General features: G+C 42.7%; 1 protein-coding gene across 1 annotated transcript in view; it reads right to left on the bottom strand.

Moving 5' to 3' along the window:
* SLAMF1 (signaling lymphocytic activation molecule family member 1) overlaps positions 1 to 13,457 on the bottom strand; it is a 39,285-nt gene that overhangs the window by 19,067 nt on the left and 6,761 nt on the right. Inside the window, exons 2-3 of the mRNA XM_027528444.1 lie at positions 10,885 to 11,223; positions 8,672 to 8,956 (exon numbers count right to left, since the gene is read on the bottom strand). Coding sequence (XP_027384245.1) covers positions 8,672 to 8,956; positions 10,885 to 11,223 — 624 coding nt within the window. The remainder of the gene's footprint in view (positions 1 to 8,671; positions 8,957 to 10,884; positions 11,224 to 13,457) is intronic.

Below are 13,457 nucleotides of genomic sequence, written 5' to 3'. Positions count from 1 at the left end.
TCCCCTGAGGGAGGAAATGACAACCCACTCTAGTATTGTTGCTGGGAAATTCCATGGACAGAGGAGCCTGGAGGGCCACAGTCTGTGGGGTTGCAAAGAGTCAGACATGACTGAGCATACATGCATATACACAAAAGTATAAGAAGGTCTCAGAAGGAATGCAGGGTCACCTTCTGAATGGCTCAAGGCAGGAGTAGATGGGAACAATCAATGACCTACTTGGCAGTGCTTTATTATAGCCAAATGGAACCAGGAAGAAGGTGTGCATCTGTGCTCTCAGCACCATCTGTGTTCCCATTTTCAAACCACCACTTCCTGTAGCAGAGACTCTGGCTCTTTTTGCTCTCCCTCTTTTCGCTCAGTCATATAGTGAGGCCCCTCAGGATGACGATGCTCAGAAATCAGACCAACATTTTTCTGGGGTCCACAGGTCCCATTCTTCGTCCAAAAAGAATCCTTATCTGAACAGTCTTCTTTTTAAAAAAATTAAAAAATCATTAAAAAAACTATTGAATTTGTTACAACATTGTTTCTGTTCTTTGTTTTGGTTTTTTGGCCAAAGGCACATGGGATCTTAGCTCTCCAACCAAGGATCAAACCCACACTCCGTGTATTGGAAGGCAAAGTCTTAACCACTGCCAGGGAAGTCCCTGAACATTCTTAAAGAGGAGACTTAGGACTTTCCCCCTCCGTGGAACCTCTTAGAGACAGCTGAGCAGGCTGGTTGAGAACTCCAGTGCCATTTATGAAGAGTTCTTTGCATGAGTTTCCATCCTTTGGTCTTCTATTTGATTGGCTGTGGTTTAAACCTGATAACTTGGCAGGTAGCCACACTTCTAAGGAAAAGGCTGAAGGGCCTTTTTCATGTATCTCTGAAAGTCTGCTGCCACAGAAACACAAAAGTCTCTCTCAAGTCCCCAGACTCTAATTGTTTAGGGAGATAAAGAAGAAAATAAAAAGAATCTGAGAAACAAATGTAGCTCACCCGAGGAGATACCGAGATGCTAATATAACGGTCTGAGAGTGCCATATCTCTTTCCTGCCTTTCATGTGGTTCTGTCAGTAAGGCCTTCTGCCTGAAGCACATCAACTTGAAGAAGTCAATCGTCTTCAAGAGACACTTTTTGTTGGTGGCAGTTTCCTCTCAGAATTGGGAGTGGGGGAAGGGTGGTCCCAAACCATACACTAATTTAAGATATGGCACCACCCAAGTAAAGATTATTACACAGAGTTCTCAGCTTCCAGAAAAATCCCTCACACTTGCCTATACCACCCAGCATCATGTTGCAGGGACTACTGGGTGTAACCCATTTTCATCCTTCCCCGACAAAGCAAGTCTTGTCCAGTCACATGACTGCACAGCTAAGGACTACATTTCTCAGCTTCCTCTGTAGCAGGTGTGGCCACGTGACAGGGCTCTGGTCCGTGAGAGGGGACAGGTTTCATCCTTCCAGGATTGTTGCCACACTTCCTGGGTTGGGAGTACCAGGGAGAGGGACTTGCCTATACACAGAACAGCTAGATGACGCAGTAACAGTGGGAGCTCCCTTTTGATGAGATGGCCTTGTTAGAAAGGGGGAGCCCCCGGAGCTCACTGGCAGGCGTCAGATTTTCCTTCCACGGAGCTAACCTAGACTTGCTGAGCCAACCTTTTGCTAATCTACTGAAAGGGGTCCTCTTTTCAAAATGAGCTCCCAGGGGCATTCCCTCTGAGTTCAACTGTTTAAGGTTCAGTATTACTCATTACTGCACAGACAGAACTGTTTCAGATCACGGTCATGAAGGATGGCAGCAAGTCACTGACAGCCCAGAACTGGCCCACATTGACATGACCTAGGAGAAGGCTTGGTAGCACCCCTGGATTTGTTTTTGTTGTTGTTGTTTAGTTGCTAAATCATGTCCAGCTCTTTGGGACCCTGTATACTGTAGCCTGCCAGGCTTTTCTGTCCATGGATTTCCCAGGCAAGAATACTGGAATGGGTTGCCATTTTCTTCTCCTGGGAACCTTCTTGACACAGAGATTGAACCTGCATCTCCTGTATTGGCAGGTGGATTTTTTTTTTTTTTCACCACTGAGCCACTAAGAAAGTACTTTGTAGTAAAGAGGCTTCATAACAATAGATATGAAGGTATTTCTTGCTGTAAAACAGTGAGATAACAATTGGAATAAAGATGAATATATGATGGAGAGCCTGGACAATTGTTAGGAAAAAAGATCTTGAGAAACAAATATGTTCTTGTGTGGTTTAGTCTGAGTCCTGATGGGAACCAGTGCTGACATCATAACACATTTGCTTTCATCACATCATTACCATTTGAATTTTTCATTAACGAAAGTGAAATATGTCTCAAGATCACTGTCCTTATTATAGATGACAAACAGACCTCTAGTAAATCCTCATACCCCACCACATCATCCCAAGACTGGGATTTCCCTCCCTTGAATGGGATCTTTGTTAAAGGAACAGCCAGTGCTCTGGCTCAGGACTCATCATCTCTTGATGGGTGACTGCAATAATGGGCCCTCCCCACAGCTAGTTTCTTTTCCTTCTGCTTCTTCCCCACCACAGTCTACTGTCCACACCACTGAAAATTCTCTCTGAAATGCAAAACTAATCACATTACTCCTCTATCTAAAACTATCTATTAGTTCCCATCAGAATACCATAGGACAATACAGAACAAGGCCCAGTTATATCTGCTGTTCTCTCTGCCTTGAGTGTCTTTCTCTTATCTGCTTGGGTAATTTCTATTTATTCTTAAAAACCTAGTTTGTGTCACATTCTCCGTGATGCTGTTTCTGATTCCCTGAAACAGTGTCAATCATTCCGTCCTCTGGGTTCACTTGCACATATTTCTGTTTTGCCCCTATCGTACTACTTAACCTGGAATAATAGTTACTTATAGAGCTATTCCCTTTCTTAAGAGCAAAGAGTGTGTCTTTTTTTTGTCTTTGTGTTCTCAGCACCTAGCACACCTTTGGAACATAGCAGAATCTCAGTAATATTTTGTTTGTTGAACCAAGCATGGTATTTTAAAAATTAGTGATATTCCTTTGCAAACCCAAATCAACGAAATAATAAAATTCTGTTTTCCATATTTAGGCAATCTGGTGTACTGAAAATGGCATGCCACAGTCTAGCTGTGTGATTTGGTTCTCGAATGCTGTGGTTCCCCATCCCTGGAGGCAGGGCAGGGGATCTCTATTTGTGTTATGGGTTGACTGTGTTTCCCCAAAAATTCATATGTTGAAGTCCTTAGAATGTGACCTTATTTGGAGACTGGGTCTTTACAGAGGTAATCAAGTTAACATGAGGTCATTAGGGTGAATCTGAATCTAATCTTACTAATGTCCTTGTAAGAGGAAATCTGGACATACAAAGAGTCACTGGGGATGAGCATGCAGAGACCACATGAAGATACAGCAAGAAGACAGCCATCTACTGCCAAGGAGAGAGGCCTCAGAGAAAAAATCAACCCTTCCAACACTTTGATCTTGGACTTCTAGCCTCCTTTCTCCTGTGAAAAAGTAAATTTCTGTTATTTAAGCCACCTCACCTGTGGTGTTTTTGTTACGGCAACCCTAGCAAAGTAATTACTGCTGCTGCTGCTGCTAAGTCACTTCAGTTGTGTCCGACTCTGTGCAACCCCATAGACGGCAGCCTACCAGGCTCCCCCGTCCCTGGGATTCTCCAGGCAAGAACACTGGAGTGGGTTGCCATTTCCTTCTCCAATGCATGAAAGTGAAAAGTGAAAGGGAAGTCGCTCAGTCGTGTCCAACTCCCAGCGACCCCATGGACTGCAGCCCACCAGGCTTCTCCATCCATGGGATTTTCCAGGCAAGAGTACTGGAGTGGGGTGCCGTCGCCTTCTCTGAAAGTAATTACAGGTGGGTCCTAATCCAACATGACTGGTGTCATTTTAATAAGGGGAAATTAGGACAGATATACGCAGAGAGGGAAGACAATGTGAAGAGACAAAAGGAGAAGACAGCTATCTCCAAGCCAAGGAGAGAAGCATGGAACGGCTCCTTCCCTCATGGCCTTCAGAAGAAACTTAACACTACTGACACTTTGATTTTGAACTTCTAGCCTCCAGAACTGTGAAACAATAGATTTTGGTTATGTAAGTCACTCAGTTTACAGCACCTTTTTACAACACCCCTAGCAAATATATACCTTGGTAATCCTTCATTAGCATTTCTTATCAATGTACATACAAATGGACTTATAGACTATTTACTCTGGAAAGAACTTCAGGAGTTCACCCTTTTCAGTTTACATATAATGAAACAGAGGTCCAAGAAAGTGTAATGGCTGCTGAGTAGTTGCCTTAATGCCTGAGTTGAGGTCCTGACAGGGTTTTCCCATGGTTCCATGTTTCTGCTGCTTCTTGACCTCCCCCATCTCATGAAGGCCTGCTCCATATCCAGTAAATCTGGTCACACTAGTGCATACTCAGTCCTCAAAGTGGTTTAGATGGACCACTCAAGCATCTTTACATGTTTCTTTTTTCTTTCCTTTTTAAAAATTTTATATTCAATTTTTATTTTATTTTTTGTCCATGTCATGTGCCATGTGTGATCTTAGTTCCCTAGAAAGAAAGAAAGTGATGTCGCTCGGTCATGTCCGACTGTTTGCAACCCCATGGACTATAGCCTACCAGGCTTATCTGTCCATGGGATTGTCTAGGCAAGAGTACTGCAGTGGGTTTCCATTTCCTTCTCCAGGGCATCTTCCTGACCCAGGGATCAAACCCGGGTCTCCTGCATTGTAGGCAGATGCTTTATCCTCTGAGCTACATGTCTTCTGCAGTGGAAGTGCAGTCTTAACTACTGGACCACCAGGGAAGTCCCTTTATATTTTTTTTTAAGAATGTCCTGAGCTAAGTGCTTCTAGCAGAAGCTTTATGGCCAAGACTTTGAGATACTTTAAGTAAATTCTTGTTAAAGCATACTGAGGAACATGAAGAGAATTATTCTTCTTTTCTGAGATGGGTCAGGGTAAAACATTTGGTGCCCTAAGAGGGTTGCTATGACCAGAGAAGGCTGTGCTGAGGTGAGGGCTACCACTTTCTCAGCCACAAAGGAAAAACACACATATTTATTATGATTTATAAGGCATTTTAAAAGTGTATCATCTATTCTGATATTACCCATGAGGATTTCAGGATCAGACAACTCAACTCTGGCACTTGCTCAGTGTGTGACTTTTGCATATCTTTGTTTCCTCATCTGTAAGGTGGGGATATTAATACTATTTGGTTGCTGTGAGGATTAAATGAGAGTCCACATAATTGATACATAGTCAAGAAAAATTTTCAGGCATTATTTTAGATGAAGAATCTGAGTCTTAGGATAAGCAGCTTATCTTTGTAAGTAACAAGGGTAACACCGGATCTAGAGTTTACATTCTGTGTCTTTTTGTTGGAGCATTTAATCCATTTACATTTAAAGTAGTTATTGACATATATGTTCCTATTGCTATTTTCTTAATTGTGGTTGATTTGTAGATCTTTTTCCTTCCCTTGTATTTCTTGACTATATAAGTCCCTTTAACATTTGTTGTAAAGCTGGTTTGGTGGTACTGAATTCTCTTAACTTTTGCTTGTCTGAAAAGCTTTTTATTTCTCCATCAATTTTGAATAAGATCCTTGCCAGGTACAGTAAACTTGGTTGTAGATTTTTCCCTTTCAGTACTTTAAATATATCCTGCCATTCCCTTCTGGCCTGCAGAGTTTCTGTTGAAAGATCAGCTGTTAAGTGTATGGGGTTTCCCTTGTATGTTACCTGTTGCTTCTCCCTCATTGCTTTTAATATTCTTTCTTTGTGTTTAGTCTTTGTTAGTTTGATTAGTATGTGTCTTGGCATGTTTCTCCTTGGGTTTATCCTGTATGGGACTCTTTGTGCCTCTTGAACTTGATTGACTATTTTCTTTTCCATGTTGGGGAAATTTCAACTATAATCTCTTCAAAAATTTTCTCATACCCTTTCTTTTTCTCTTCCTCTTCTGGGACCCGTATAATTTAAATGTTGGTGTGTTTGATATTGTCCCAGAGGTCTCTGAGACTGTCCTCAGTTCTTTTCATTCTTTTTACTTTATTCTGCTCTTCAGAAGTTATTTCTACCATTTTATCTTCCAGCTCACTGATTCATTCTTCTGCTTCAGATATTCTGCTACTGATTCCTTCCAGAGTATTTTTAATTTCAGTAACTGTGTTGTTTGTCTTTGTAGGTTTATTCCTTAATTCTTCTAGGTCTTTGTGAATTGATTCTTGCATTTTCTCCATTTTGTTTTCAAGGTTTTTAATCAACTTTACTATCATTATTCTGAATTCTTTTTCAGGTAGTTTGTCTATTTCCTCTTCATTTATTTGGACTTCTGTGTTTCTAGTTTGTTGCTTCATTTGTGTAGTATTTCTCTGCCTTTTCATTATTTTCTTTTAACTTACTGTGTTTGAGGTTTTCTTTTCCCAGGCTTCAAGTAAAGTTGAATTCTTTCCTTGAAGAAGGTTGAATTCTTTCTTCCTTTTGATTTCTGCCCTCATAAGCTTGGTCCAGTGGTTTGTGTAAGCTTCACATAGGGTGAGATTTGTGCTGAGTTTTTGTTTGTTTTTCCTCTGATGGGCAAGGCTGAGTGAGGCAGTAATCTTGTTTTCTGATGATTGGGTTTGTATTTTTGTTTTGTTTGTTCTTTAGATGAGGTGTCCTGCACAGGGTGCTACTGGTGGCTGGGTGATGCTGGGTCTTGTATTCAAGTGGTTTCCTTTTGTGAGTTCTCACTATTTGATACTCCCTAGGGTTAGTTCTCTGGCCTAGGGTCTTAGAGAATATGCTCCCACTCCAAAGGCTCAGGATTTGATCTCTGCTATATATCGGGCTTGGTCTGTGACATCTGAGATCCAGTAGTAATCCAAACAGAAAACAATGCTCCTCATGGTACTGTTTTCAAGGGTTAGTTCTGACCGCTGGTAGAGAACCGACTGCAGGGGCCCAAGGGTGGCAGCAGGGAGACCAGGAAGAAGGCTATTGTAGAAAGCCAGGCGAAAGAGGACAGTAGCTGGAGTCAGGGTGGTAGCTCTGTGATGGCACACTTTGGTATCCCCCTCAGCGTGGGCGCAGTGTCTGTGGGGACTCTGAGTGGAGTCGCAGGGTGCAGGCACCTGAGATCAGGGTCAGGCAGGGATGAAGGGTCTGTGATCCCCTAGAGTTTACATTCTGTAAACTCTACACTCATGAAAGACTGCTGTCTTGATCCCACCAGCACGTTCTGAATAGCTGTGGGCAGGGAGAGAGGTCTGAACCGGGGGAGAACCTCTGAATGTGGTTCATGCGCAAGGTAGGCAAGCAGCCAGACACCTCATGTGAGTGGACAGGTGGCCAACTCTGCCATGAGTGGCTGGGGGAGGTAACATGCAGTGGGCGAGGCTCACCAAGGAGCTCTTAGATGCAGAAGGCAGGTGGATTTCCCCAGCAGTCCATCTGGAATACCTCAGGGGAGTTGCTGACTGGATATGCTATGCTGAAGGGCATGACCTGGCTGGATTCCCCTGTCCCTAGATCCTTAGTTATCTGGAAAAGCCTTCCAAATATACATCAAGGCTACTGTGGGCAAGAGTCTGCTTGGAATGATTCCTGTTTACCCTCAGTGGATGCAGAAGGAAGAATATCAGGGCACAGGTAATGACTGGCAGGGCCAGCACACTGGTTCTTCTGCCCCTGAACCTACCTGAGGCACGGATGCAAGATCTTAGTGAAAAGGCTCAGTGGTCTGTTTCCAGTCTCAAGTGGTGAGATGGGCTTACTTAATCAGCCCTTCCTTCCTTTTGATAACAGAATAATAATGCTTTATCTTTCCAGAAAAAGATTAGTCAGAAGATCTAGGTTTAGGTTCTGACTACCATTTATAAGCTGAAAAAACTTGAGAAGGGTTCTTACAGGCTATGAGCTTCAAGTTCCTAATCTGTAATAAAATGAGGATGATGACAACAGCTATCTGATAAGGCCATTGTGAGGAACAAGAGAGATCATACAATTGAAATGCTGTCTCAACAATAAAGTGCTCTATGACTTACCACTTTCCTAAGCTTCACAGTCCAGGTCTTAGTCAGAGATCTGACTCCCCTGACCCTCTGACCTGCTGCGGGAGTCACAGTCCATTTCATAAAATGTTTCCCTTTGTTACATCTTGCTTTTCAGTATTGAGCACATGTTTCATGTATTATCTGGACAGCAGAGGTTGTATGTCATGTCTGTTCCAAATTTCCTACAGCACAGGTGACTGATAAATACTTATTGATGGTCTAGAACCATCCCACTGTTAGTGGAGCATGAATTGGGAGTCAGGACCTGCCACCCACACTCCCTTACCCCGCCAGCCTTGTAGGTTGGCACCAAGGCAGGAGGGGAGGGCAGGGTTCACCCAGGGCTCTGGGTCTAGTTCCATCATTTCTCACCAGTTTTCTCAACTATGAATGGAGCATAACGACACCTTGCTCATTATGAAGAGTAGCCACTCACTGAATGCACATAGGAGGCTTTTACAAACCATAGAGAAAATATAAAGTGTTGTTCCTAAGGTGAAGCCATGGCTATGGAAGCAGAGCATTGGTCCAGGTGGGGACTGAGTCCATATCATTAATGTGGCCTAACAGCTGCCTCTCAGACACTTACCTGGGGCACTGGAGCTGCAACTGGGCCAAGGGATGAAGGTCTGAGAGCTGTTGCTGATGGGGTTGCTCACAGTGCAGATGTACACGTTGTTAGCATGCTGAGGGCCAAGAGTGAGATACAAGAGGTGGGAGCTATTGGTGGGACTCAGCAGGGGGACTCCTGCTTCCTCACTCCAGTTGTAAGTCACGTGGTCCCCTTTCTCCACCATGCAGGCCAGCATGAGACTGCAGTTCCCATCTTCCTGGGTGGTGTTCAACACCTTAATTTGTGGAGTGGAGACCTGCTCTGTCAAAAGGGGGAGGAAGAGAGCCATCACTGAAATGAATCCTCTGGAATGGTGATTTAACCTTTTTGTTAGAAAAAATGCAACCTAATAGCATCTTTCCCTCCCTATAGATCTGTGGTGTAATATATTTCTAATAGGAACCTACTATTTCGCACCTTCCCTCCCCCTACTACCCCTCTATACTCCTTTCCAGGACCAGGGATAAAACAAAGAAGAGAAATATTGTCTTTTAGTTCCCTCCCACCAAGACTGTTAGGGCTCCCCTTGCATTCCTCTTGTTTCTAATTTAGGTTGCTCTCCTGTATTCCATCTGGGGAGTTTGCTCTCAGCTTATTCCCCCATGGGTTTGAATGTCCATGGCTAAAGTATTACCTTCTATATCTAAAAGAATGACTTTTCAGTGGTGGGATTTCATCTGTACTCTGTGTGTGTGTGTGTGTGTGTGTGTGTGTGTGTGTGTGTGTTGTGTGTGTGTGTATAGCAAGTGCTTTAGGATGTCTGAACTTGGGATAGCCACAGGCCTTACCAAACTTTTTCACTCTAAGGATGTAAAATTGGCAAGGTAAAAGGGAAAGTCCTTTTTATTTAGTAACTACTATAGGACAGGCAGAATACTAGAATTTCACACTCATCATGTTCTTTAATCTTTTCAACAACTTTCTCAACAACTATTATCCTAGTTCTAATTATTCTCATTTTATAGATGAGGAAACTGAGTCCCAGAGAGGTAGAGTGTCTTACATAATTCCACTCAACTTTTAACAGCCAAGCTGAGATCTGAAATTATGTCTGTCTGATTCCAAAATCCAGCCTCTTTCTTTGACTTGAGAGAATACCATGGTTGCAGAGAACATATTTTCTAAGGTGAGAATTTGATCATAAAATATGATAAGATGTGACAAAGACAGTGAATCATTCTAGAAAACCTATGTGTAACCTTTGTGCTTACAGCAGCCTTGCCCTGGGGACACTACTGGAGTGATCAGAACACCCTGATACCTGGTTAAGGGCTGTGGGAATTCTGCAGACATTTAAAGGGAAGATACCAAGGGAAGGCGGGGGAGGGACGTGCCATCTTGTGGTACCTGAGAATTTTAAAGAAATGTTGTGTGGGGGGAGCTTCCTGACCCACCTAGAAGCAGGACACCACACATAGCTGCCAGGATCCCTGGGAATTCAAAAGAGCTTTGGGACTGAAGAGACAAACTCTGGGTGCACTCAAGAGGGTCTGGCAGTTAAAGAGGCTCAAAAAAAAAAAAAAAACAAAAAAACACCACTGGCCTTGGATTCAGATGGACCTAGGTTTTAGTTTAAGTTCTGCAACTAGGCGATTTTTTTTTTCACAACCAGGGCCTTTGTTTAAGTGAGAAAACTATGCTTCTTCCACCAGGTAGATGCAATCCTCTGCCAGGATGCAGGGCTTGGTGAGTGGTGTGTGGGTTGAGTTTCAGCTCTCCTTCTCCCAGGACCCCTAGTGGAGTGAACCACCTACACAGATGTGAGTAGGCACGTGCAAACCACTTATCTCTTGATTTCAGTGTCCTCGCCTATGAAAGAGAGGTTTTGCTTGATCAGTGGTATTCAAACTTTTAAAAATCAGAAGAAAAACCCACTATTTTCAAACAAAATCTTATTTGTAAATTGAGACTCTTGGGGCTCCGGGCCCTCTAGCATACAGGCAGCCGGGCTCCTTTCCTTTAGAAAATGGGAATAAAGGTAACTAGTGCTAATCAGCTATTACTAATGTGCAATTTGGACCAATTTAGTGAACCTCTAAAACTTTTCCCTGAAACCCTGTTTAACCCTAGACTGAGATATCTTTCAAGTTGCTTCCAATTCTGAACACCCTTTGCTTCTGAGAGAAGCTTGAATTCTTAGGCAAGGCACTATGGCATTCCTTGTGGGCCAAGGAAGCCACCGTCATTACCATAGAGCTTCAGCTGCAGGCTAAAGTGCTGGACTGAAACATTTTCCTCCAGGCTTATAAAGTACCAGCCTTCATCCTCCTTCCTGCTCTTCAGGATCCTCAGGCTCAGGTTTTCCAGATGAAACTCATAGCCGTCATTCAGACGTGGAGAGTCACCTTTCCGCAGATCTAGGGACACTATTTTCTTCTTGACAGTGTCTTTGGGTGATTCTGCCATTGTGACAAGGATGTGGATGCTCTTATTCATGCTCCTACTTATCTCCTCAGATGCCAGGGGCAACAGCACGCTGCTTCCCAGCTGCCCGAGAATCGTCTTCGTGGAACTGGTCAAGCCCTCACCTGTGGAAAGAAGGAGAGGGAAGTATCTTATCATAGAAGCTTTGAGACTTACGTCCGTGCATCAGGAAAAACAGACTGGAGCGTCTCTCTCTTCCTCTTGGCCAATCTCTGGGGTTGCCAGATCCTTAGTAGTTTATAAGGACTGTCATGAGGATCTCACTGCATTCTCAGTATTTAAAAAATCCCAGTGGAAGTCTTGTGATAGGGCTGTATAGACTAACTACAATACTTGGTCTCTATGATCTAGGAGGGAATTCTATCAACTCAGATTTATAGTTAAGGCACCTAAGGCATAGAGAAGTTAAATGACATGCCTAAAGTTGTATAACTAGTAACCAGATTAATTCCTCAGCCAGACTTCTCACCACCACTGGATACAGTAAGTCCCCTACATACGAACATTCAAGTTGCAAACTTTCAAAGATGTGAATGTGCCCTTATATGCCAACTGTTCACTGTATTGTGCTATTGTACTTTTCAAGGTACTATACTGTAAGATTAAAAATGTTTTCTTTTAATTTTTTTTTTAATTTTTAGCACTCAAAATGTTTGTATTGGGGTATAGCCAGTTAACAATGTTGTCATAGCATTGAACAGTGAAGGGACTCAGCCACCCATATACACGTACTCATTCTCCCTCAAACCCCCCTCCCACCCAGACTGGCACATAACATCAAGCAGAGTTCCATGTGCTATACAATAGGTACTTTTTGGTTATCCATTTTAAACATAGCAGTGTATACATGATCTTCTCAAAATGCTTTTTATGTGCTTGTTTTTAAAGTATTATTTGTGTGAAAAATATCATCACCTAGTACAGTCCAGTACTATATAGCCAATTGTATTAGTTGAGTACCTAGCCTAACTAGGTACAACGAAGAGGATTTATGAGCAAATTGGACTTACGAGCTCCCTCTCGGAATGTAACTCACATATAGGGGATTTAACCCGTTCATACATAGGGGACTTACTCATAAATAGTGTGAAGGAAAGAGGGTAACTGAAACTAATTCTGAGCTTGTGAGGCCAAGAGACCAAGATTACAGAAGCATCATTTCAAATGAGAAGGAAAAGGAAAAGTCTAAGGGATGTGGAGTCAAGGAGGAGGCAAGCCTGTGGAATCATATCTCTCCAAAAAGTTATTGAGATATATAATAATGTTGAGGGAGAGAAATTATTTTATTTCTCTTTTTCAAAAGTGTCAAGCCAAAAAAAAAAAAAAACACACCCAAATCTTTCAAACCACTGTAAGTGATCCTACTGCTGACTTTTTAACACCTCCTCTCTCCTCAAACCCACAACCTCAGTTGATGAACCTGCCTCTCATTTCACTGAAAAAGGAAAAGAAACGAAAAGAGAGCTTCCATTTGTTCCCACTATCAAGTCAACCCACATACTTGGATGGATGGTCTCTGCTCTTGGGTAAGGGTGGCCTCTTCCTTCCTGGAACACTCACCCACTTCAAGGCTTTGCTCCTGAAACTTCTGCCACCCCTTGCATCATCAATTTTGTTATTGTTATGGTACACTGTGGGTTATTTCTATTAACACCCGACATACCAACATGTAATTTCCCTTATCTTAAAAACCCTGATCCCAGGTCCATCCCCAGCCAATTTCCCATTTCTCTGTTTTTCTTTATCCTAAAGTTCTTTAATGTGTATTTATCCTTTCTGTTCCCATCTCCTGACATTTTTTCCTTGTACTCACTCCAAATAAGCCTCGTTCTTTACTCCTCACTGGAATCACTCTTGTCAAGGTCACTGTATACCCCATGATACTAAGTCAATTCTCCATCTTCATCTTGCTTTCTCAAGAGTGCTGAGACAGTTCACATCTCCCCGTTGAAACGCTGTCTTCATTTGGCCCAGAGAACAAGAAACAAAACTCTTTCGGTTTTCTTCCTATTTCATTGGCTGCCCTTTCTCAGTCTCCTTGACCAAAATCTTCTGCTCTTAAAGACCTCTAAAATTGGAGCATTCCAGGGATCAGTACTCAGACTTCTTCTCTTTCCCAGCCACACTTATCTATTAATAGTCGCATAGTTTGACAGGTTTCTGGAATGCTTCCAGAGATGTATCTCCCATCCAAATCTTTCACTGTATTCCAAACTGCCTACACCAATTGGTATTAGTGTTTGGAGGTCTAAAGGGCATCTTAGACTTAGCAAATGGACTCTTGATTCTGTAGCCTCTTCTGCAAACATTACAATTCCCAGGCCAAAACACTGGAATC

This window comes from Bos indicus x Bos taurus, chromosome 3 (assembly GCF_003369695.1).
Source record: "Bos indicus x Bos taurus breed Angus x Brahman F1 hybrid chromosome 3, Bos_hybrid_MaternalHap_v2.0, whole genome shotgun sequence".
NCBI classification, from domain to species: domain Eukaryota; kingdom Metazoa; phylum Chordata; class Mammalia; order Artiodactyla; family Bovidae; genus Bos; species Bos indicus x Bos taurus.
This window is presented reverse-complemented; position numbering and strand designations above follow the sequence as displayed.